This window comes from Gymnodraco acuticeps, unplaced genomic scaffold (genome assembly GCF_902827175.1).
Source record: "Gymnodraco acuticeps unplaced genomic scaffold, fGymAcu1.1, whole genome shotgun sequence".
NCBI lineage: Eukaryota > Metazoa > Chordata > Actinopteri > Perciformes > Bathydraconidae > Gymnodraco > Gymnodraco acuticeps.
The window spans coordinates 2806522-2834215 of record NW_022991216.1 but is presented as its reverse complement, the minus strand read 5'-3'; the positions used below and the strand labels follow the sequence as shown (position 1 = coordinate 2834215).

General features: G+C 40.3%; 1 protein-coding gene across 1 annotated transcript in view; it reads right to left on the bottom strand.

The window, feature by feature from the left end:
• Window positions 1-27694, bottom strand: part of lamc3 (laminin, gamma 3) — a 133013-nt gene that overhangs the window by 94357 nt on the left and 10962 nt on the right. Inside the window, exons 3-4 of the mRNA XM_034238942.1 lie at window positions 3686-3816; window positions 713-879 (exon numbers count right to left, since the gene is read on the bottom strand). Coding sequence (XP_034094833.1) covers window positions 713-879; window positions 3686-3816 — 298 coding nt within the window. The remainder of the gene's footprint in view (window positions 1-712; window positions 880-3685; window positions 3817-27694) is intronic.

Here is a 27694-nt window from a genome sequence, read left to right as displayed (position 1 = left end):
CACATAGCAGTGTACTGTATATATAGGGCTTTTATTGTGAAAAGTACCAAGTGAAAGAGTGAAGCTCTAAGGTGCCGCAGCTGCAATTAACAAGATGCGAGCAAAAAAGTTGAAATGTCATTATCTTCATTCGTATAGGTGCAACTCATCACTGTTGGCTGAAGTGTTTTAGCGCCTTATTATGTGCCATTAGTCACTTTTATCTGCAGCATGCATATAGGAGAAAAACAGCCCTGTTTGGCTTGCCGAGTATGCCTGCAGGGAGCGGAAGCACACAAACACTTCCAAGCAAATTATAAGTACGGTTCTTATTGAAACTGACATTCTCTACAGATAGGCCTACTAATACAATGGCTTATACTGTAGGCAAGGCAAGTTCATTTATATAGCACCTATTAACACAAGGCAATTGAAAGTGCTTTGCCTTACACTCAACTCACAGTGTGTGTTTAGTGAACTTTTTTTCAAAGGCAGAGTTACTGAGATACCTTTTTAGTTTTGGTAGATTGTGCAACAAATGCTGTTGAAGCTCTGTTCAACATAATAACAAAGCATTCAATTTACAGCATTATAAGAACCCTGCCTTTCAATTGCTATGAAACCGTTGCCATGCTGTTGTATAGTATCTACTCTCTCATGCAGCAAATGCAGAAGCTGCACGAGAGGTTCTCCCCGCTGTGTGTGTGTCGGAGGTCCAGAAGCAGCTACTCACTCAGACACTCGTTGGCATAGTCCCCCGTGGCCCTGGCCCAGGGTCTGTCCTGGTAAAAGGGGTGACATCTCTGGCAGTCATCTCCCGCCGTGTGATGCTGGCAGGCACACACCAGCCCCCCGTGTTCCCCCTCAAAACACTCGCTGGCGTGACCGTTACACTTACATCTGAGGGAAACACAGACAGATAGTTATGTTGAAAGGATGAAGAACAACTTTGCTCTGTCTCTGACTCTCCTCACTGACTGAGTAGAAACACACACAGTCAGTGGAGAGGGGAAAGTGAGAAGGGATTTCCATGGTAAATTGGATTTCATGGTATCATCTTTCACAGTTATAATATGGCTTCAGATGAGGTGGGGTGTTCATTTCCATTCAGAAACATTACTATTCAAAACTCCACTCAATGCTATACACTGTGTAATAGTAACAGTTAATGTTTATCTATGTGAACTCCTATGTTTAGATTTATTTTTATTAGGGAGGCAGACATTATCCAAACTGTTAGGGTGTGCTGAAGAACTTGATAGTTCTTATTGTATTTTTATTGTCTTTCTGTTGTGATTCATCTCATTTCATTTGATCTATTTTATTTGTATTTCATGTTCTATCTTGTCTTTTCATTGTTTTTATTGTAATTTAATTCATCATTTAAAACTGTCATACATGTTTGTTAATCTGTAGTTTTGTGACGTTTGACTATATAAATACACTTTTTTTAATGTGTGTGTATCTTTAAATATATGTATGTTTTTAATGATCAAAATTGAACAAATAATCATGAGATAAACATGATTTAATAAGTACATTTTCCAAACCAGATAGCTAATATCTGCTGCCTTTTCTTCTCCCTGCATTTGGAAAGCCTATTATTTCCAGTGAAGCGCGGTGGCAGCTACGCCCTCCTGTGTGTAATACTTCCTGGCACTGTCGTCGGGTTTTGTCAAGTGGCTGTGATAGGGGATGGGGACTTGTCGCTGAGTGGCAGGCTCTGTCAAATGTAGCCAGCTGTCGAGGATCCAGACGCATGCTTGCCTGAGGCTCAGACCCAGTTATTTCTGTTGTCGCTGAGACGACAACAACCCAGTCACTCCAAAGTGCTTCCAATCCACATATCAGATCTTCTGCTGGAGGAGACGTGAGCTGCTCTGTGATCACTCTGACTGAATATCAAGGGAGGGAGGTGACATGAGCAGGCAGCATATGTGAAGTTCAAAAGACATTAAGTCTGTATGTTAGAATGAAAATATGCATTACCAAAAAACTTCTCTCATTGTCTGGCCTTAGAGAAATCAACCTATGCTATGAAGGGAAAGTCTAATACCTTCTATAAATTATGGGGGAAATATATTGTTTGGAACGGAACTAGAAACGACCTTGTCAATTAATAGGCAAGATATGATTGGATATGATGTAACTGTTTTAACCTTTTGACAATTTCACATTCTATTACATCATTTTTTTACATTTATGTTATTTCAGTTTTCTCTTTTGAATTATTGTTCAATGTATATTTGTTTACGTTATTAATTTAAGTACTTTTTTTGTAATTGTAACTGTATTGTATTCATTTATTTGTATTTCTTCTTCTTTGGGGGGTTATACATTTCGGTAATGTCTTTTGCTGAAAAATAAAGAAATGCCAATACAAATATATTTAAAAGCAAATGCATTGCCAGCATTCCTCATTTATATGGATTGTCTCCACTTGAACTCTAGCCCATCTCTTCTGACAGCAGTCCACCTTGGGTTATGGCTGCATTGATATTCTGTATTAATGACGAGGAGTCTTTCACAGCTTCTGTGAGCGGGACTTGGCGAGGTGTAGCACTGAGGTGTAAAGCCTTGTTTACTCATTCAGAAAGCACAAGGCTAACGTGTTGTCATGTGGGTCTCTCCCCCAGGTGCTGTGGCACTGGTGGGTAACTTGTCCTGTCACTGCAGTGATCCTAAGTGTTTATGACATGTGTCAGATCAGATTTATATTCAGTGTGAAGGCTTCATCTCGACTATTTAATTGTCCACTTATATGTGAGATGCCAAGGTGCAGCCTGATCCTTGGCACCCCGTCTTCTCTCATTACTTTGAGTAATAAACCAAAAGAAGTGGAAGGAGGAAGCAGGATAATATATATTCACATCTAATTGTATTTTGACGGACAGCAGGTTTTTTGCATACTGTACCTATTTTTAGGAAAAGTTGTTGATTGTTTTTCTTGCTTTGTGACGAAACAGATTACTTGGGTTACAAAGTTCCAGTCTCCTGAAAGGAGAAGGATTTATTATTTCAGGCATATCTGCAAACCTGTATACTGCAAGGTTGGATAAGGGGTTAAAGGTCAACCAATAAGAGGGTCATTGGTTCGATCCCCAGCCGCTGCAGTCTACATGTCCAAGTTCCCATGGGCAAAATACTTAATCCCAAATTGCTCCTGTAGGCAAGTTGATTTAGAAAAAAACGTTATAACATTAGGTGTAGTTTCATGTAAAATGTTTATAATAATGATATTTAAATAAAGAAGATTGTGGTATTTATTTAATACTGACAATCCTTGAGACCAGACATGCCAAATTTGAAAAAACTTAACCAAAACTATAATCGTTACCTAACCATAACCAATTGCTTTATGAGGCATACTTGAACAATATGTGAGATAAAAGACATTAACATTGGGCTCATTAAAATGTTTGCATCGTATGCCTTGTATTCCTGCAGCAGTTGTGTTTCCTCCAAAACTCTAGCATTACATACATTTATTTAGTAATAGATAGGGCTGTGTGCTCAAATGATAAATGATTTGATCAATAAATAGAAGAACCATGGCACAACAATATATACACCACCAGCCTTTGAGTTTTCTTTTGTTGTTTGGCTCAACTTCAATTTCATCCGACAATCCAAGGTTAAAAGAGACAAACTTTGAACATTCAAGAAAGTGTGTGTTGGCTATGCAGCCTTTTCTGTCCTCTCTTACCTGCCACCCACAGAGAAGTCAGAGATGGCATAGAAGTACGAGCGCAACACTTTAGCGTCCTTGAAGAACTCATCTCCAAAGGTGTTAAGCCTGTCCAAAGAGATGAGCAGGTCAGTGGCAGTCACCCATTCCTGGAAGAGAAAAAAGATAGGGATGAAGAAACAGGGCCAACAGGCTGAGACTGATGTTAGCTATTGATGTTAGCCACTTCAGTCAGTGTGTTGGTGGCTGCCACACTTGGTGGTACAAGAAAGTAGACACGAGGAGGAAAAACACAAAGTGGGCTTTAGTTGAGAGAAGGAAGAGGTGTGAGGACATAAAACAGGAAAAGTTGGCAAAGAAAATAAAAAGTGGAAATGGATAGTTGGTGGATCAAGGAAAGGAGACAGGGGTGATGGTGTAACGGCAGGGGATAGAGCAGATGTAATGGGCAGATAATGAGTATGGTGTAGGAAATGGAGTTAATGTCAGAAAGATGGGTGAAGGACGAAGGGGATTAATGGAGACTGAAAGCCAAAATATGAAAGAAACATGAGAAAAGAGACAACACCTGCAGCCAGCACTACTTGGGTATAATGGATGGCGGAAGGCAAAGCTCCCATCCCTGATATGATGTAAGCTCCTCTGTTTGATCCCACTGCAAAGGTAAAGACAGGATGAAGCCAGGGTGGGAGAAGAAAGTGTGGAGGGATAACACAAACAGAGAAAAGCTAACAGGAAGTGGGGTGGAAGATAAAAGTGCGGCCAGGTAAAGGGAGAACAAAATTGACATGAGAAATCTCTCCCTCGTAACAGAACCAACTTTAAAACAAATAGCTGAGGAGAAACTTTCTGTCTGTTTCCTGGCTGGTTTTGAAACTGAGGTTTTAAAATCCTGTACGTTTTGAAGCCTGTCCCCAGAGGGGTCTTTAAAGTGTGGCAGTGGGAGATTGGAGCAGATGGGTTTCAGACTGAAAACACATGTGATGGGTTCATTCATTCATGTTTTTTTTCCAGGCACTACAGCTGGTCTTTGTAGTGCTGAAACCCATAAGATAACACCTATTAAATAGAGCAAAGTTTGCCTATTTCAGCCAATGAAGTAGTAAAAGATTCATACCGTAACTTTATCATGATAGCAGCATGTCTGTGATATATACAGACATACATGTTCCCAAGAGGATACATCCTACAGACATGTTTGGCTATGAGTGAAAACTAGATGAAAATTAGTGGGTATACAGTTGCAAGAAAAAGTATGTGAACCCTTTGGAATGACCTGGATTTCTGCATAAGTTGGTCATAAAATGTGTTCTGATCTTCATCTATGTCACAACAATAGACAAACACAGTCTGCTTAAACTAATACCACACAAACAATTATATGTTTTCATGTTTTTATTGAACACACCATGTAAACATTCACAGTGCAGGGTGGAAAAAGTGAACCCCTAGGCTAAAGACTTTTCAAGAGCTAGTTGGAGTCAGGAGTCAGCCAACCTGGAGTCCAATCAATGAGACGAGATTGGAGGTGTTGGTTAAAGCTGCCCTGCCCTATAAAAAATACACACCAGTTTTGAATGTGCTATTCTTAAGAAGCATTGCCAGATGTGAACCATGCCTCGCACAAAAGAGCTCTCAGAAGACCTACGATTAAGAATTGTTGACCTGCATAAAGCTGGAAAGGGTTACAAAAGTATCTCTAAAAGCCTTGATGTTCATCAGTCCACGGTAAGACAAATTGTCTATAAATGGAGAAAGTTCAGCACTGTTGCTGCTCTCCCTAGGAGTGGCCGTCCTGTAAAGATGACTGCAAGAGCACAGCGCAGAATGCTCAATGAGGTGAAGAAGAATCCTAGAGTGTCAGCTAGAGACTTAAAGAAATCTCTGGCACATGCTAACATCTCTGTTGACGAATCTACGATACGTAAAACACTGAACAAGAATGGAGTTCATGGGAGGACACCACGGAGGAAGCCACTGCTGTCCAGAAAAAACATTGCTGCACGTTTGAAGTTTGCAAAAGAGCACCTGGATGTTCCACAGCACTACTGGCAAAATATTCTGTGGACAGATGAAACCAAAGTTGAGTTGCTTGGAAGGAACACACAACGCTACTGTATGTGTGGAGAATCCAAAGGGTTCACATACTTTTTCTTGCAACTGTATCCTTGGATACTCCCAGTCTTGTCTTAGACTGATTTCAAAAGTCTGGTTTATGTTACATCTGTTAACATAAACATGCACATAAAAAAGTGCGACAGAACATAAGGAGAAACAGTCCCTGCTGACAACTGCATGAGAATAGATGGTACTGTATAGTCCTTTAAAGAGAAGCTCAGGTCAACGCAGATGCTATTTGCCCAACATTTGTGTCTAAGTGACTTTTTATTGGTCTAGTATTGAGCAAGAACGCTGCTGTTGCCATCTGTGAAACAGACTGCAACGTAACCCTTCCAGGCATTAATGCACCATCAATGAACTTCCACTCAAATTGTTAGTTCTTGCCAAGGACTCAGATTTGTATAAGTGTCTGAAAAAACTATAGAAAGAAGTGAAATAAAACCTATATATTTATATTTCACTTGATCAAGTCGTTTGTTATGGTTTCTAACCAAGTCTGGCTCCTTAGTGACGGAAAGCATCTGAAAGAGTTTCGATGTCAAGGCTGAATATTTCGCTGATTTAGACAAGGTGTTTAAAGCCTAATCCTCTAGCAAAATCTCTAATATGTTGTTTTCAGACACTTACAATGACGGTGCATAATTGCCGGTGTTGTCAGTACAATTCGTTTTTTTCCCATTATACTGTACACAAAAACATTGTGAAATAGGGCTGTGCAGAATTTGTATAGTAACCTTTGACCATTTTTATTCTTTAGCTTGATAGTAGTTAAAATGTAAAACAATTTAGTTAAGCGTTATTCTCTGTTCAGCCAGTGAATAAAGTGGCTTAATTGGTTAGTTTTAAGAGGGAGATGACACTACTGAGCCCTCTGAGGCTCTCTCCGAAGGTACCTAGCGTGATCTCTCAGCCTAAAATAGCACTGCGGTAAAAGATTCCAACTAAGTCGTCTCAAAAAAGAGCTGCTTCTCAGGGGCTTTCTTCTTCTGTCAGCATGAACACCATCCTCCTGATTCAAAGGGAAAGGGTCTTGGGATTAAGACCACCTGCTTTGACTGTGCCTACAGACCTTAAAGACACACTGCTGAGGCATGGAGAGGTCATAAACCCTAACGGAACATCTGGTGTGAATATGCTGCACATGTGTTCCTGATTGGTTTAACGCTTGCATGGATGGTGTCTGCATGACTACTGGAAAAAAAGACTATTCAGAGCGGAGTTTGGTCTATTCAGCAATGTGCAATCAATGAAACTGTGTATTAAAGCTTCTAATTACCAAGAATTTAACAAGGCCAGGTGGTTCGGTAAAATGCAGTTCTGTTCTGCAGTTGTAACTCATCCCACCTTCAGTGTCCCACCTGTGATAACCTCTGCCTTCACACTACACTTCATCTCTTATTTTCCTTACTTGCCAGGCTTATCTCTGCACTGTCCCGCTAGCTGGAGAGCAGCTATTGAGGACTATGGGGCCTTTATTCTGAAGCACCCATAACTACAGAGTTGCAGCATTGAGCGCAGTTGGCTGGCATGCTATTTTTCCGGCTGTGCTTATCGACTTTGCCCCTGTTTGACATGGCTCTACTGGCTAATGGGGTTTGGAAGACACTGAATGAACCTGATGCACTGCAGTGGCCAGGGAAAAACAAATGCTCATTCTTCATTTTGTTTTACACTGCCTGGACATGACATGATTTCCATTCATGCTTAATTAGAGGTGAGTGGTGGGGTTTGAGATGGGGAACGTAGCTGCAAGGTAGCAAATTAAGGTAAAATGAAGGTCAGTCAGATTGAGAAAATGGACGGGAAACAGAAAAAAGGAAATTATGGTTTAACTTTCCATTAAAAAAAGTGGAAAGAACAAATTAAGAGAATACACAAGGGATAGGAAATGATTCTCTTCCTGTCTGACATGCTTAAAAAAATACAAATGATATTTGATTGCTCCCGTTTTCTACCTTGTCATTATCTCAGCGTCTACTCTCTTGGTATTATATAGGAAATATACATATTGCCGTAATGATAATGCATGCGCCCTGCACAATAAGTGAGGTTTATAATCAGCAAAGGAATTACATAAAGGCCACACAGGTAGCAGTGTTATTCAGATGCAACCACGTGAAAAAACAATGATGAAATATTTTCTGTGTTTTAGGATAAAAATATATTTCATGACTAAAGTTTGCAAATAATTTATTAATGCTAGCTAATCTCGGAATGTTTGACATCCACTTGGATATTTGTTTTGTTCTTTTTTATGTATTCCGTCTATCTCTAAGCAATGGTAAACTTAATTTGTATTTTTCATGTGATCAATTATTGACTGAAATTCAATGTTTCCTATTAGCACTAAAAAAGGACACAATGCTAATGACCTGACCTTTTTTTAAATTATGAAATAAATAATGAAAAAACTGATAATCGTAATGGAGCGTGAGATGGGCTGGAGAATCGGAGCAGCGGCAGCGGTGCTGCAGTCGCTTTACCGCACCGTTGTGACGAAAAGGGAGCTGAACCAGAAGGCAAAGCTCTCTGTCTGCCGGGCCATTTTCGTTCCTACCCTCACCTATGGTCATGAAGGATGGGTCATGACCCAAAGAACGAGATCGCGGATACAAGCGGCCGAGATGGGTTTTCTCCGCAGGGTGGCTGGTGTCTCCCTTAGGGATAAGGTGAGAAGTTCGGTCATCCGGGAGGGACTCGGAGTTGAACCGCTCCTCCTTCGCGTCGAAAGGAGCCAGTTGAGGTGGTTCGGGGCACCTAGTTAGGATGCCACCTGGGCGCTTCCCTAGGGAGGTGTTCCAGGCACGTCCAGCTGGGAAGAGACCAAGGGGTAGACCTAGGACCAGGTGGAGGGATTATATCTCTTCGCCCAAGAGATTCAAGCCTCTATTAATAATGGTCAATTCTCAACACTGTTTCTGCATTGTTTTTGCGTCCAACATGCAGTTTTCACACACATAGATGATAAACAGTTTAAAATGCATTGTTAGCATTTTAAAGTTCTTACACACCACTAAAGCAAACACTCTACCATTTATCACGAGCGTGAGACCATTATCATATAGTAGAGTTATTAGCTCTGCTTGGTAGAACAGTGCTAAGTGTGTAAGTAAAAGCAGACATAGTTCCAAATATCACTTGCTGCGCTGAACGGAAGCAGTGTCTTAGGGTTAATTAGTAGTCAGCCCATTACATATTATTCGTGCAAACCGCAGCAAAAGCTTAATTAACTTTGATTCCCACTCCCTTGGAAATTAGCCTCACAATACTACAATGATGCTGACTTAGGGATAGGTTGAGGCGTTGAGTGTGGCAATGAGCCAGTGCTTTGCTTGAGACGATAACGGTCTAATGATCAAACGAGCAGGTGCCAGGGAAGTTTTTGAGGATATTAAACACAGTTTGCAGAGCACATCACTGCTCAGGGCTTGTCACCTTCACCCTCACCTCTAAAATCTTCCTGGTCCCCCCCCCCCCAAACATGTCTGTCTCCTTCCCTTCCCCCCTCTTCCGGTATCAGTATGTCTGTCTCCTTGAACTCTGGCTACAGGCGCTGACGGGAGCAGTGCCCCTCATTCCGAAGTTAATAACTTTTTAATTTAATTGCTTGAGTTCACTGTGGCCTCAATATGTATGTTTTCCCCTTTTACTCATTGTCATTCAATGCTGGAGATCCAATTTGCCACACAGCTTTCTAGAGGCAGAGAGAGAGAGAGAGAGAGAGAGAGAAGAGAGAGAGAGAGAGAGAGAGAGAGAGATAGAGAGAGAGAGAGAGAGAGAGAGAGAGAGAGAGAGAGAGAGAGAGAGAGAGAGAGAGAGAGAGAGAGTTGAAGAAGAAGTTGGACTGGTGGCAGGAGAGACAGACAAACCGTTTTAATGGATGACTGAACAAATTAAATTAGAATTCAAAAAGCAGCTTTCATCTTCTGCGTGATTATTGAAAAAAAGAGAGCTTTACAAACTTGACAATTGAGCCCTCTTTGAAGTAAGCCATTTCTTTACAGAAATCACCTAAATGATGCATTACAAGGTGAGTGTTGTTTACTCCAAATTAAAATCATTTGGCAACACATTACAATGGTATGATACAGAACAGCATATGTATGCAGGTGACACATACATGAGCAAACAACACCTGTAAGTGTCATTACATGTTTTCTTGATCTCTCAGAATGAAAAAAAAGGTGTAGAAAGAGCAAATGAAGCATGGAAAGTTATATATGTGCTTTTCAGACTGAGGCACAAGCGTTTAATCTGCAAAGGGATTAAAATGCTAATAAAACAGTCAGGATGCAATTCCTTCTTTAAGCCTCATGAATTATGCATGCTTCTGTATGAGCCATATGCAGAGGAAGTGGCACAGTGACATAGCACAGAGAGGAACAGGGATCTTTTAATGCTTTGTTGACAATCTGCACGTAAACACTGTCATTTAAACCCCCGACACAAATTCACAAACTTTATCTCACTATAAGAAAAGCCAGTTGATGAATTTGATTTCTATGGAAAAAAATAAAAGTGATCCGTCCACTGAAACATTTTTGACAATATAAGTTTATCAGAGAAGGTTTTTTTTCAATGGTCCTGTTTTATTGTGTATTATATGCACACAGAGACTTATTCTAGGCTTACATTTGAAATGCATCCCTTTCTTTGTGCTTCACAGTGTCATTCAGATGGACAGATTACAGGCTATGGCCTCTTTTGTACCTCCAGGCTATGATTTTACTGCATTAGCTGGATCACTGCTCATGTCTATAGAAATGCAATATTGCTACAAACAATGCGGAATAAGTAAGTGCTCGAGGCATTTACTCTGATTACATCGACTTTATGAAAAACACATTCAGCCTGAGCAATGGAATTCACTAAATTAGAGACTGAGGCTTGTTTTGTAAATGTGTTTTCATTGAGGCCAGTCAGTGATTATAATCACGACTACCTCTCTTCCACTTGTGCTTCAGCTATAGGGGTTTACATTCTGAGGATTAAAGGAGTTCAATCCCAGACACCGAACCGCAGGGTATTACAGTGTTCCCAGGCTCTTTACCTCCATACGACATGAGAAAAGGTCAAGTCATAACAGCGACAATGTGAGGTCATCATTGTAAGTAGAAACTAATCATAAAATGTGACGCTCCATTTATTACCATCATCCCAGACTAGCCATACAACAACTCCCAGTCAGCCAATATTACCTGTATATTGCAATCTAATCATATTCACACAAGACTTGACTTAATGAAGATGAAACTGAATACACTAAGGAGCATGATTACTGCCAGTGAAATGTTTAGAAAGCTTTACTAACTGGTATATATCAACAGATGTGCATATGATATGTATAACATAAGTTATTACAAAGCATGTAGCCTCAATGCTCATTGGTCAATTTGGACCTTCCAGAGGTTGATAGTTCTAGATAAGAGACCACTGCTAAGGAGAGCAGAGATTAAGGGACTATGTGCAGTCATATCAATCCGCAGAAAGAAGTCTGGTCAATTTAACATCAGCTGTGGACATTAGTTTCCTCCATTAAAAACACAGTGGGATATATTTTGAATATTTATTGTATATTTGTGGTGAGCAGGAGACTTTAGATTAAAGATGGCTAAATGGTCCCCAGTAAAAATAAGAAAACTAGCTCAAAAGAAGGAAAGAAGTTAAAAGACACAGCGCTGGACGTCAGTGAAATCAACAAAATAAGACAGACAGGAGTTTAACTAACAGGAAAATGGTATGGGCTCTTCTTGACATAATCTAACTAATTTCCTCATTGCATTTATATTTTAATTAAAAAACAGCGACTACTTTTGCACACAACATTGTATATGTGATAGTGATACTCTATTGATTGATTCTTATTTTTAACATGTGCAATTCCTTGTTTATCATGCTGCTGTAACAAAACAATTTCCCAATTTGGGATCAATAAAGCAAGCCTTAACTTATCAAATAAGATGATATACAAACGAGATTTCTCATAGTTGGAGTATCATGATGTTTTTGAAAACAAGTTATGAAAACAAGCCTAAGGTAGAGCCAGCAGCTGTGAAGCTGCTCTCAGGCACAGCAGAGAATCAAGCGTAATGCTTACATCAGCACACTCACTTGCTGATGAAAAGCAGGTAATATTTACCAGGGTTGCCAATGTCAGTGTGCTAACATTAGCTTTTTCCCACCTAACACAAAATACAGCTTAGGCGGATGGCAATTACTTTAGCAAACATTGGTTCATAAACCAAAGTTTGGGACTAATTAGAATTTAGCCCCTAACGGCAATAAAGGAAAAGTGATGGAATCAACAACTTCTGAAGGTAATGGGTATAGTGAACTGCAGAACTACAGTAGCTACACTGACAATATTGTTCAAACAGTGCCCCCATGACAGAATATATATAGCTGGGCTCCACCACCGACCCGTCAGCAGCAAAGACTCGAGTACAGGACTTACACAACGCCTTTTAAAGCAGCCTCAGGCCCCATTTACACGGGAACGCAAACGAAACAAATTCAATATCAAAAAAGTATTCCGTTCATACGGATACGGCTAAATAAACGTGTCCCTACACGAGAGCGCTCGACCCGCTGGAGAAGCTGTAGTACATATGCCGGGCCTGTAAGTGGCGCTGTACTTCCGCCACAAAATGCACCAAAAGCAGCGAAGAAGACCCCTGAGCATGGTTGCCCTTCTGTTTATTCTCTGTGGATTTAGCAACATCTAGTTCATGTAGTTCTCCATGTCCACTTGTTGCTGATGGTTGTGGTAGAGGAGCTGTAGATTTTGCACTAACATCTGTAGCATGGTCAGTAGCTACTGACAGTAGCTACTGACCATGCTACAGCAGTGAGCAGCAGAGCTGGGGAGAGGCGTTTTAGGGGTCCGATTCCGCGGTTCCGTTGCGGCCTCGTGTGAACGAACGGGCTATACGAAAGAGAAAAGTAACGGATACAACCCGTTTCGTTCCCGTGTAAACAGCACCTCAGTGTTGTGGTGACACTATCTGAAATTAGCATGGACAGATCTGCAAGGAACTAAACTAGCCTACAGGGGTCAAGTGGGAACAAACATCTGAACCAAAATACACCTGAGACACTGTAAAGACCCTATTCCTAACCTTAACCCATACAATGAATTGGCCTTGGTGTATAATGGTGCAAATGGCACATGTCATATTGTTTGTGAATTGTATATGCACAAGTAGATGCATGATACTGATGGTCGGTAAAGCTCTTTACATCTCCTGATGTGCTTGTGAAATAACGAGAACAGCCGAAAATGATCATTACATGTCATTGTCATTGTCATCCACAGTCAGATCCTCTGGATCAAAATATAGCTACATGTAACTGTTTGATTGAATACGTTATTAGACAGAAATGCAAACAGCACAGGTACATTACTGTAAATTCCCTTAGCTCATAGTAAGTATCCATTAGCTCACACACGCAAATACGTGATGATTTAACTAACACTGCTATTAGTCACGGTTGTTTGTTGTTAAACCCACCGCAGCAACCTGCCACACTGCTCACCAGCAGCCTGTGTAGTCTCACGTAGTCAGACCCACCGTTGACTTCATCAAAATAAAAATATTTGTAAAAATAATGTGGTTACCTACCGTTTGACCTCCCGCTTCAGATGGAAATGTCAGTCACGGCATTATTGAGGCGCTGACACAGACGTTTCACGTTTACGTTTCACGTTTACTTTTCGATTTCTCACCTCACCATCCGCCCAGCTCCCTCCACAGTCTTTGGTCAACTGTCTCCACGCCATAAAAACCTGGATGACAGCAAATCTACTCAAACTCAACAGTAAGAAGACTGAGCTCATGGTTGTGGCCCCCAAAGCACTGCTCCGGAAGGTTGGGGATCTCCTCCTCCACATTGACGGCTGTTCCATCTCCCCGTCTCCCGAAGTCCGTAACCTGGGTGTCATCCTTGACTCCACTCTCTCATTTCAGTCACACATCAAATCCGTCACTAAGTCTGCCTTCTATCACCTCAGGAACATCTCCCGTCTACGACCATCACTCTCTGATTCCGTGGCCGAGACCCTCATTCATGCATTCGTCTCCTCCCGGTTGGATTACTGCAACGGAGTCCTGTTCGGGGTTCCCAGTAAAGCCCTGGACAGGCTCCAGTATGTGCAGAACTCGGCTGCCAGGGTGCTCACTCACACCAAGCCCTGGCAGCACATCACCCCCACCCTGATCCACCTACACTGGCTCCCAGTCAAGCACCGTATCACCTATAAACTCCTTCTTCTGACTTACAAATCCCTCCATGCCCTCGCCCCCCAATACCTGTCTGACCTTCTCCGCTACCACACTCCATCCCGGAAGCTAAGATCATCTGGACAGGATCTCCTCTCCACCCCCCGCACCAGGTTGCGGACTTTTGGTGACAGAGCCTTCAGTGTGGCATCCCCCACCCTCTGGAACTCTCTCCCCCCCGAAATCCGCAGCGCCCCAACCCTGGACATTTTCAAAAAAGCCCTCAAAACGCACCTTTTTACCAAGGCTTTCGCCACTGTATAGTTAGTTTAATAGGTTTATTTTTCCGCTACTTCCCCCCCCCCCCACCCCCTTAACCTGTCTGCCTTTTTTCCCCTACTCCCCCCCCCCCCCTACCCGACTTGTAAAGCGACCTTGGGTTTCCTGAAAGGCGCTATAAAAATATTATTTATTATTATTATTATTATTGCAACTCAGCAGGTAGTTGCAATGATTTGGATTTGAACTTTAAGCTGTATAAATTGTTTAAATCATACCACACTAACCTAACCTTGCTTGAACATCCCTCTCTGTGGCCCTCTCCACCATCCTGTCTGTGCACTTCATCTTATATTCAAGAAATAGTGCAGTTGTGGGTATTATTTTCGAGTGCTGTTCTCGACCCTGACCCTTTTATTGAGTTGAGTTTTATTGATTCTCTTTTTGTTATTCTAGTATATGTTGGTCAAGTGGGGAAGCAGTATGTCAACATTAAAGAAGAGTATGCTTCACCATCTTGTTTTTTTTAAAGATGATTCACTGCACAGAATAGTAGTTGACATTCCACCGGCTTTGCTTTCGCATCAAAGAGGATGGCTGATGTGTTTTTGTGTTTGCTCACTATACCCATCTGTCCCATCAGCCCTAAAACAGAGGGGAAATGAGAGATTTAATGAAAGAAACGGTGCCATTGATCCACCTTTTATTCTAATGGGGGAACAGATCACAGTCAATTATAAGTCTTCTCATCTTGTTGTTTAAGAGGGAGGCAGAGGGAGATGTGGGGGGCAAAGGAGAGGGGATGTTTGGCAGGTCTTTTGAGAGATTTGCCACCCAATCTATGTATTCTTGGCTAATATTGATCCTCACAGCTTTATAATCAGCAGGTCGATGTCATCTAAAGCTTACTGAAACACAGCCAACAACAGCATTAGTGGCAAGGTTTTAATGCAACTAAGGTCCTGAGAGATCACACACGGTTTTTTCTTAGCATGGCCTCATACAAACATCTAAAAGGTTCAATAGTTTAATTATACATTTGAATATTTCCCGTCGTTGTGAACAGGAATCCAAGCTGTTTTATAAAGTGTGACTGAAAAAGTAAGTTTACAGATGGACTCAAAAAAGGAAAGACTTATTTTCATACATTAATTACAATCAACAGGAGAGATCACATGCTAAAATTGTTTGAATTAAAATTGCATACAAAGAGAGCCACTTTAAGAGCTGCCAAACATCCCCTCTCCTTCGCCCCCCACATCTCCCTCAGTACACATTAATATGTAATTATTTGTATTTAATTAAAGCAACATTTCATAATAACCTGCTAGGCGGGTAATTTACGATGTTTTAAATACAATACATTGTTTTAATTGCCTTCATAACAGCGGCCATTAATTCAATAATAAACACTTTGTTGAGTTATATTAATGTTTATCTTAACTTCAGTAGTACTTAAATCAGAAACAGTAGAGTCATTAAGTTGTTCAAAAATAAAGTATTTATTTCTCTCTACATATTTTATCTTTTACATTGAATATATAAAATCTGATAAGGAGCTTTTATATTGATCTTAATGACTTTGTACAGAGTAAATAAATAATTCAACACTTTATGATAGCAATTTATGTTATCGTCTTTCACAGTTAATCTCAGGAAATATGTGATCTCTGGAATAGATGAATTAACACAATGTTTAGTGTAGAAAAATACCGCCTATGGAATACAATGGAGTATAATTTGAATGCAAACCTATTTCTTTTCTACTGACTGAATACTGTTTCTTTCCCGAAAAACTGACTAATGCTTAATTCATTGATTTTTCCACCCAGCTGGTCACGGTGGTTTCATATTCACAGAAAACTGAAATGACCAGAGATACTGAGTGAGGAACAGACAACAGAATCAAAGTGGCTGTTGCTGTTCCTCGTTCAGAAAGAGACAGTTGTGATGCTGCTGAGGTGCATCAGCAGAGACAGGGGTTGCAGTCGAATTGTCCAAAAATCAGCTCCTATCGTCTATTCCTTGACCTCCGTGTGAAACGTCACAGGGTTAAGGAATAGTGGATAGGAGAATTCAAAAGGACTTAGGAGAAGAGACTGCGGTGCTTTGAGAATCCAACTTGCACTATCAACGTATTTATGATGCGCCAGCGGACGGCATTAAAAGTGCGTCTGCTGCTGTGGGTAAACCACAGTTTTCTATACAGCGGACCACATGGATGTATAATAAGGAACGACGGACTACTGTAAACTCACCTAGATATATTGTACTGTGCTCTCTTTTATGCTTTAAGAAAGTGGACAACAGAGAAACTATGTTCTTCACGACCAAGGTTGGAATTGAAATAAAAAAGTGAAGTGAAACTTATGCTCGTCACCCTCTCCCTCCGGTCCACATTAATCCATATGATCCCAATACGCATCTTGTATGAAAAGATCTTAAAATAAATACAAATGTATTTATTATAAACTTGTTAGTCCTTAATCTATCAATGTGTATATCACCAGTCAAACATGTTTAAAGTGTAAGAAACCCCACAGCTCAGTAAACACTGTGAGACTTTATTTGATCATATCAGGAAAAAAGTTCATATTTCTCCTTTTGATATTATAGTATTGAACGTTCAAAATAAAGCACTAAAAGTTACCACATACATTTTAAAATGCTTAATAAGCACCGTAACTTTCATGATATAATTTCTCGGTTACGATCGGTTGTTTCCGTGAACGGCCACTGAAGTATTTTCGGGTCATTTCCCTCCGTCAGGAAGGTTCCTAAACTAAACTGACAATTCGACCACAACCAGCTGCTGTGGACAGACACACCTGAAGAAACTCTCCAAGATAAACACGCATTGCTTTTTGGATGAATCCTCTGAAGTGTAAAACCAGTTCAATAGGCTGAGTCATAGGGGTTTGTATTAGAAACGCATGACCCCTCTCTAAAGCCAGAGCAAGGAGAGGTGGTGTGCTTTTAATGGAAGATAACTGTAAACATTAATTTGTCATGTAATACTATCAATGATTCATGTGAAGCCGACAATTGAGCGGCCCCAACCAAGCAAGGAGGCAGAACGTCCAAAAATATAACCCGGTGTGGGCTTTTATTAAACTCGAGCACAGGACACAGCCTCAATTTTGCTGTTCCCGTGAGCACAGTCACCAGCCACAAGGACCTCACACACCTCTCCCAAACAGAAAAACCCCAGAGCCTAAATACACACAAAAAGCGGGAGGCGCCGAAAAGCGACTAATTTGCATCACTGCTAAATACATACACTAATCAATCAACAAGACACAGGTGAGGGGGGAGGAGACACCACAGGGCACCAGGTGAACACAATCAACCACAATGAAGCTATACAACCCGTAACGGAGGCCGAGATCTATGGGCCCAGAGATCACCTCCATGACAATTCAACAGGTAGCCTACTAAGGCCCCGGCCACACAAGGACGAAAACGGCTAAACGCATAGGATTATCGCAAACAAGCTTCCGTCCACACGCAATATTCACCGGATAGTGTCTGTCCACACGAGACAGCTCCATTTAGCTCCAACCGCTGGAGAAGCTGCAGTACATATGCAGGAGCCTGTACGTGGCGCTGTAACTTCCTCCACAAAAGCAGCGAAGAAGCATGGTTGTCATGGTTGCCCTTCTGTTTATTCTCCGCGGTGGGGGCCAAGGGAACCGGGCAGAGTTTTTCGCCAGTCAACGTGTATTAAAGTTTAAATCTTCCGACAAAATTATAAAAGTGCCGGTCAAAGGTCTTCTTTGTTATTTATTGAGCTTTAAAAACAAATGAATAACGACTCTATATAATATAATAATAAATACACGGAGCCTCTCTTTTTCCACCCTCTCTTTGGACAGCGTCAGTGTCTGTTTCATGCAGCAGCTGATCCAGTAATGAGTGACCCGGCCGACAGTAAAAAATAAACATATTTATAACTAGTTTAGGTAGTTTGAGAGGTGTCTCCGTCCTGTCAGATTAGACTTCACTCGCGTTTATGTCCATATCGAGAGAAAGATAAATAATCTGAATTCAGTGTGCAGTTTACTTTGACGCGGGGGTGAGCAGCAGAGGTGGGGAGGCGGGGCTATTGCCTCATCATTATCAGAAAATGATTGTATAGGGCGTACACACGGAGCGGTTTGACCCCCCAGAGCGGTGCGTATGCCGTTCTATCCACCTTGGGACCCGTTATCGTTTCCGCAGTCGTTTAGTGCCGTATTCGGCCGTCCTCGTGTGGCCGAACGGTCTATATGACACTAAACAGTAACGCAAACGACCGTTTTCGTCCTCGTGTGGCCGGGGCCTAAGAGTCCCTGTGAACATTATGGGTTTTATGATTCAATGAATGCTACTGTAGATTGCTAAAGAGTAGACCGGCTATGGGTTAAAATAGTATATCCCACTTTATAGTCAAAAGTAGGGCTGCTCAATTAATCGTATTTTAATCGCAATTACGATTTTGGCTTGCAACGATTATGAAAACAACATAATCTAAATAAAACGATTATTTATTTTTATTTTATTGGTTTTTCAGTTGAATTTTACTTAAAGTTCAGGGTAATCAACTGTTAAAAACATACTGTTCACATTTTTTTTTTCAATAAATTGATGTTTTCAAAGTAAATGAATAATCGTTTTTAATAATCGTGATATCAATTATTGACCCAAATAATCGAGATTATGATTTTTGCCATAATCGAGCAGCCCTAGTCAAAAGTTATTCAAAAACTTTAAAGCCCCCTTTTTGGTAGCTATAGTAAAGATATCCTAGTGTCTCTTTCAGAGGTGTAGCACCACTTTGAGCTGGATGCTAACATTAAGATGCTAACACAATGCCACCATGATGTTTTTGTTGGTAATCAGCTCTAAACAACGTACAGTATAGCTGAGGATGATGGGCAGGGCCGTTTCTAGCTTTTTGGGGGCCCTATGCAAGATGCTGTTTGGGGGCCCTAGTTTTGACAGTTTTTTAACTACAATGGGGGGGATTCCGAAGCCTTTAAGATGATCTGTGGAGATGCATCAATCTGTTACACTTTAATAGGAAAACAGGCTAATTTCACAAAAACCAAGCAATTGAAAATGATAAAAAACGATATTAAAAAGGTTAACAATAAGGCTCTTCTATGTCAATAAATGCAAGAGATGCAGCATTTTCTCAACAATGTTTAATATACATTTTTCATCTTCCTCAGACGTCACTCATTGGCTGACAGCCAATGAGTGATCGTTGGGCTGTCATCCCATGATTTGGACTTTATTACCCCAAAAACCCAAGCCACAGCTTTGCTATCATTGCAGTTTAGTCGTGTTTATATCCTACATTGGATTTGTAAGCATATTTTATTTAGCCTTTATTTATACAGGTGTAGATCTCATTGAGACACAAGGTCTCATTTTCAAGAGAGACCTGTCAGTGGTAACACTTCCACACAAAGTTACAGACAGACAGGACACTAAACACAGAGGCAACACTAAAATACAACATCGTAAAAAAGTAGTCATTAAAATCCATATACAGTCAGATATAGCAGGTGCAAACACCCACAGATGATTTCTCCAGCTTTTTTAAAATGAGTTTAAAATCCGTGATGGGTATCAAAGTGGTCAGCTTAAGTTCCTGCTGAAGTGTGTTCCAGGTCGAGGGGGCAGAGTATGATATGGCTTTTTTCCCAAGCACCGTGCGTACTGAGGGGACGGACAGAGTGATGTAATGTTGAGATCTTAGTCTATAGCTGTACTGTTTGTGTGACATGTAAGTAGATATGTAGAGGGGTAGCAGTCCAAGCATAGCGGTATAGATCAGTTTGTACCAGTGCAGTGATCTGCGCATTGATAATGATGTCCAGTTGACTAAAGCGTACAGCGTGCAATGGTGTGTGAGGGGTTTACAGTTGGTTATGAACCTCAGAGCCCCATGGTAAACAGCGTCCAGCAGATGAAGGGAGTGAGCTGAGGCGTTCATGTACACAACATCCCCGTAGTCCAAGAGCGGCAAATATGTAGCAGCTACAAGCCGTTTCCTCGCACTTGTGGAGAAGCAGGCCTTATTTCTAAAAAATAATCCCAGCTTTCATTTCAATTTCCTTAAAAGATTGTCAATGTGTGGTTTGAAGCAGAGATTTTCATCTATAGTGATGCCGAAGTATCTGTAGGTGTTAACAGCTTCAATGGGGTTATGCTGTGCAGACATGATGCAGGGAAGAACAGTTGGTAACTTTTTCTTATTGGAAAACAACATGACTTTTGTCTTATCTGAATTTAACACCAACCTAAGGTGGAACAGATGTGACTGAAAAGTGTCAAAAGCAGACTGCAGACGTTCAAATGCAAGGGCAACAGTGCTAGCACAACAGTACACAACAGTATCATCTGCATATAGATGTACAGAGGCATCCATACTTTGACCCACATCCTTTATATAAATAGTAAAAAGGGTCGGTCCCAAGACCGAATGCTTCACCGAACACACAGTGGCGACTGGTCATTAGGGGCAGCCCCACCTAGTGTCAGCAGAAAGTATTACAAATAATGATTACAAAAAATGGCAAAAAATAAATAACAAAATATATAACATATATTTTAAGATCATGGTTAATCATCTGATTCGTCTGTACATTGCTGTTTTAGTCTGTGTTCTTCTAATTAGTGTCTACAGTGTGTGCCTATTGAGCTGTTTAGAGCCATGTGGGACAAAACCCGATCATGCCCCTCCCTCTTACTGTCTAAGTGAATGGTGACTGTAAAAACTACACTGCGCATGCTCAGAGTATTGTCCTATTTAATGTGTGTGGCAACAAAATAATGACCATAGAGGCATAGAGCTGCCATCCCCACCATACGTCATCTCACATAATTCAGAGCTGATTGGCTGTAAGTACGTGTGCCGCGAAAAGTGTGGTGTGTGAAGAGGAGACGAGAGACGCGTCCTAAAAACCGGAAGGAAGCTGCGCATGGGTTCCCTCCACAAAAAAGCAATGATATTTCTCCATGGGATTTTAGAAAATAGCTCAAAATAAGATCTGTGGGAAACGTACCTGTTAGATAAATGCACGTTTTGTTCAGCCGGATAATATCCACATGTCTACCCTACTTTTATATAATCTATCGATTAGATTTATGATAGACTTTTGAAACTACAAGAAGATAAGGAGGACTTTTACAAAAAAGTAATAGAGATTTTTGTCCAGAAGGATAGGCAAATGGACTTCATCTTCAAGTCAAGGTAAGACCGCAATTTTATTGAAAATGGGATCTTACTAAGAGAGAACAATTCAATATTTAAATGATCAAATTAAAACATTTTGGGTATCCTTTTGTTGAACTGTCTGTTTAAAATTAATCGAAGCATCAGACAAAAAAAGTTTTTGAAAATAATATTATATTTTGATTTAGGTCAAAATATAATATTTGTAAACCTGAAGAGTCAGAGCCTCACCAGCCATGAACCTCCCTGCAGAAGCTTATACATAGACATCTACGTTTGTTGTGCCCCACCACTTTTGTACATATAAAAACGCCACTGCGAACACAGGAGGGGGCTTGGCTGTCTACAAATAAAGACGGCTCATTTGAATTCTCCCCAAATATATTGAGTCTGAACCTGAACTTTGAATTATCTGCTCCCATCATAATCTTGGCGATCTTGTTAAAATTGTGAATGCAGAATTAAAAATACTATGTAACTGGTTTGCAGTTAATAAATTATCCCTTAATGTGGCCAAAACAAATTACATGTTATTCAATCTGAGAGTAGAAATGACTGCATTATACAGATTTGCAATACAGAGATAGAAAAAGTTGGTGCATGTACATTTTTAGGACTGCTTGTTGACGAAAAACTCAATTGGAAGCACCATATCAATTATGTACAAAAAATATGACTAAACTGTCAAAAACAATAGGTATTTTGTATCATACTAAGAACATTCTTGAAGAAAATATACTCTTTATAACAGTCTATTTCTCCCTTACCTTTACTACTGTTCCGAAATATGGGGAAACACGTACTCAACAAATCTACAAAAAATAATAACATCCCAAAAAAAAGTATTACGAATAGGAAGAAACGGCCCTGATGATGGGAATGCACGGTCATGGTAAAAAGTGTTCAGATTATTGTGCAAGCAGAGCCAAAGGATCCCTGAAGTTGACAAAATTCATCTTGAGAGGGAATTAAAATTATAAGCATATTTACAGGACATAAATGGTGCTAGAAGTAAAGTCAGGGGGTTACTAAGGTTCTTTGGATGCATAGGCTCCATGAAAGTTCGTGCAAATCTATTGAATAGGTGAGAAATTTGAGTCTGGACAAAAGCTGCAACAACACTTGTGCTACATTACTGATCATTTGGTGTAGAACATTCTTTCTTGTTACACCTAAGGTGTGATAACACCTTACAAGGTGTAGCACAAAACACTGCGCCCCACACATACCCACATGATGAGAACTCAGTGCTCAAAAAGCCTAAAAATAGAGTCGTCGTCCCCACTCGTTTTACACCTTACAGAGCTTAATGGGAAACATTCAGTGTGGACAAAATGACATGTCACCTGCACTGAATTATGGGACAGCAGCAGGCAGCAGCCAACTGAACATTATTTTCTTTTGGAAAGCTGAACAAAATTGACCAACTGCTGAGTGTAAGCAATACAAAAAAGTCCCTTCAGTCATTTTATTTTGGCAAATTTAAATGTCATGAAAAAAGTAAGATTACAGTATAAACTTTATTTTATTTTTCTTCCTTGTAACAGGCTTACACATTTCCACCAACTTGAATAACACCAATGCTCTGTCTCCCTATCAATTACTTGTATGCTACCTTAATTCCTTAATCCCACATAATCCTTTACATTTTTTTGTGGCCCTGTTCATGTATGAAGCATGCATATCAACTGAAAACATAATGCTGACTTAACAATACTTTAAATACTCAATGCTGTATTTACAACAAACCTAATGTACAATGTTCTAATGTCTCAGCCTGCCTTAGTTCAGAAGTATATATCAGATGGATAGAGAGGCCGAAAAGTGATAGACTAATGTGAAGAGATTATTCAGAAAGTGACAGTTTAATAATCTCTGCTGCTACCATTTCTTGAAAGCATTTTAAAAAAATGCTCTCTTTAAAAAAGTAGCGCAGGAGGAACAGACTGAGCAGAGAGAAAGGGAACAATGCAGGGATTATGTGTTGAGGAGAGTACATCCTTACTTGTAGAAACTTCTAGAGGTATTTTTATCGACAGCAGGTTGAGTGGCCGTTGCTCAGTCACATAAATGTGTTCTCTTTCATTCACTCTCCTTTATTTGTGGCTCTTACAAGACAGATATTAAGAGTATAATCTGTTGGCTTTCAGCTCAGGAGCTAAACCAGTCGTACATGCAGATTCCTCTTTCATACGGCTGTGTGTCGCTTTACTGCCAGCAGCCTGACACACAATGTGCACAACCCATTGCCCACTAGCATTTCATTTCTATTTTCACTCATTGTAGACACTAGGGCAGGGGTGGCCAACCAGTCAGAGGTTAAGAGCCACATTTTTCTATGTTACTGCAAAGAGCCACATCAAACACACAGTCACTGATACCGCTTGTTTCAGTTTTTTGTTTTCTGGAGACAAGATTTCAACCACGTCACTGATGCATTTTTGTGGCATTGGGATATATATTTTTTAAATCCTCTGGAGCAGAGAGGAGCTGTGGATTATTGTTATTGATTAATGCATCAGTGTTTCTTAGGGTCAAAAACACTAAACTCACAACTTCAAATGAAAGCGTTTAGTTTATTTAATAAAAGAGCACATGTTCAATGTGAAAAGTGACAGTAGTTATAGATTATTTGCAATTTGGTGCGATATATATATTTAAAAAAAATTATATATATTTTTTAAACACCTTGAATTTCAGGGGGGGGCGCGGGGCTCCGTTGGCGGGGTGCAGCGCCCTTCCAAGACAATGGTAGGGGAAACACTGGATAGTAGTGTTTAATCATAGGTTTCCCCCCCCTCAAAAAGTGATTGGTTCACTGCATCGCAGGTATTATTGTGATTGGCTCTTGGGCCACATCAAAATTAGACGCGCTGTCATCCTCTCATACTGACACCTGACACCACACATACACACGTAGGGAGAGCCGGGACGAAAGTAACACGGGACGAAAGTAACACGGGACGAAAGTAACACGGAACGAAAGTAACGGAGCAATTTTATCCGAGCCCAAACAACTTTGACCGGCCAAATTACGTCAGAATTATCAGCATTCAATACTTAACAGACCTACTAAATATCAGGTTTAACTGTCGTGTTGTCACGATACCAACATTTTGGTTTCGATACCAAGTCAAGAATTGCGATTCCGATTATTTTTCGATACTTTTCTTAAAAAAAGGGAAACAGTCTTAAATGTAATTATTGTGCTTTATTTCAGACCAGAACCAGAACCATAACACAACCTTTAAACAATGAGAACAATAAATACAATAAATGACAAGAATTCGTATTAAATAAAATTAATACATTTCTTACAGACAGGCCTCGTGGTGTCCGTAGGCTTGCCCTCACTGTCAGAGATATAGCTAAAATACTTCCACATTTCGCTTCTGGCGTCTTTTTTGTCAACAAGCCGAGGGGCAGCGGCAGTTGCACTCCCACTTGCAGCCATGCTTCTCGTTTTCTCACATGCTCTGGCAACTAGCGCGTGCACGAGAGCGGGGAGGCACTTGAGCGTGCTTTAGAGGGGCGGGACTGCAGGCACGGCTGCAGAGCAGGGAGTGGAAGCAGAGCGCTGAACACACACGGCTCTTATTTAAACGGCGCTTTCTCACCGGAGTACTTTCCGCCGTCATTCTTAAACTGAGGAATCGTAACGTTTTTAACGGCAGGGTATCGCGGTATACCTTTCAAGTATCGGTACACCGTGCACCACTAGTCAGGAGTCAGTGTCTCTCCCCCAAACTCACACATATAAAATTCAATATGAACTGAAGAGCCGCATGAAACTAGGCAAAGAGCCGCATGCGGCTCGAGAGCCGCAGGTTGGCCACCCCTGCACTAGGGGAATAGAACTTGTCTCCATCCTGTTGCTCACCGCAGTTAGCAAATGTTGAGAGCTGATGTGTCTTCAGCATTGCTGTTTTTCCAGCCTCCATGTTTTCCCAGTTTGAAATGGCATCACTCTGGAGGAAAGCTGCCACTTTATACTCTGCAGGAGGTTGGAGAGATGTCACCTACTCAAAGTGCCGTGGCTGATGGGAGAGGAGGATTTATGAGAGGACAGCATCCGGCACAGAAAGCATGTGAGTGTTAGGGTGGCAGGGGGGTGGGGTGAAGGTGTGTGTGCAGAGATACCATATGTAGCCCTAAGGGCTTGTCAGCCACATCACACTGTTGTACTTTTGAAATCAAACATCTTAAGGAAGTTTGAGAGTGTGAATAAAACAATGATGCCGTCACAATGAATCCTCATCAGTTACAATCTATCAGAGTGAGCCGTATGTTTCTGAACAGGTTATTATGTGAATATTTGATAGCACTGAACGTTGCATTCAGATATTTAAAACAACATATTTCATAGTCGAGTATCAAAGCATCAAGAATGAGCCGAGATAAATATTGGGATTCGGGTGTGCTATAGTCTAGCTTAATCATCTTCAGATTGATTTATAACATATTCATTTATCATATCCAGCGGACAGCTCAGATACTGCCAGAGGGAGCAACACACACACACTCTTCGTCTTCACTTGATTAAGTTGTGGAAGATGGATTCAAGGCTCTACCTATGCTTTTATTAAACATTTGAATCGTCTTTTAAGGAATGAAGCTTTGAATGTCAATCAATTGTAATCATATTTCATGATACTGTATCATCACTATGAAAAAATGAGAAAAGAGATTAGATTTTTGTTATTTAGATGATATATATGTATTTTATAGTGCTGCTACATTGATGTTATGCAAAAACAGCTTGAAGCTAAATATGAAATTAATTGAAAGAAAAACTGTGAATTTTTGATTTATTACATCTATTCTTTTTCAATAGATTTTGTCTTTTGTACTTTACAATGCTCTGGAGTTCTATACAAATATTTGGATCAAACAAGTCGGAAACAATCCTACCACCACTGTAATCTTGTTATACAAATAGTATAATACAGATGAATAGAGAGCCTTATCTTAATCTGCAAACCTCCATAAATACTGGGTGTAAATTGACACATTTCTTTTTTTGTTAGGAGGTATGCAGTGTGCATATCATCCACACTTCCTCTAAAAAGCACCCTTACTTATCTTTTTTTAATGATGTGGAGGACAGCTCCCTTCCTTTACAGAAGTGCTATTCTTTCTTTGCCAGAACTATTTCGATATGACATTTGAGGGAAAAGGTCAGACAGGTGAAGAGTTATCATTAGCTAACATGAGAGGGACATCACTGAGGACTGATCATCGCGGCATGAAGTTCCTTTAATAATTAAGGGTTACTGTTGAAGCTGTATGTACTCTACAGGGTTGGGTTTTTTGTTGTTGCTCATGTTCTAGAGACAGGAAGTAAAAATAGCAACATGCATACAGCACCGCAAGGTAGAGTGGAGACAAGCAACATCCAGAATGAAAACACCCGGGCAGAGGGAGGCCTATATGTAAACATCCTGTAACACTATGGAGGTGGTGGTGGAAGTTTTACTGAGAAATGGTAACTTTTTAATGATTATTCATCATGGTTTCTCCTTTCTCCAATCACTGTTTACAACAGCAAGTACTTTTTGAGAGACACATAATGCCATGAATACATTTTCTTTAAAATAATGAGGAGATATTGAATGAACCATAAATATGCAAACTGGTCGTCGAGAATCAATGTATTTTTCTACATTATGTGTTCCGCTTGTAGCAACCAGAGTTAGTGTTTTCATGTTGATTCTTAAGTACTCAAAGCACGCAACTTCGTGGTTAAAAATTGACAAACTCCAGTCAATTTAAGTACAAAACATTTAATCATTTTTTTATATTATCTTCTTCTAAACTTGCCCAACGTGCCTTGTAAGTGTAAACCCTGGTCCTTCACTTAGTATGTCCCAGCTAACCACATACTTACACATTTAAACCTGCTTCCCTCAGAAATTGATGCCATTGAACATTATATACTGTAAGGCTGCACACAGCTGTATATCTCTTTAATCATACAAAAAGATATGTCCATATTTTTTTACTTTTTCTATTGTACCTTACATTTTTTCTATTCTAAATTAAAAAAAAATAGAAAATTAAATCTACATTTTAATACATTTTTTAAGAAATAGGCCAAATCCTTTGAACGGGAAACCTGGAAAAAACTGATTGTGATTTGAATTGTACTACTAAACCATTTTCCATTGACTTTCTTTTTAATCT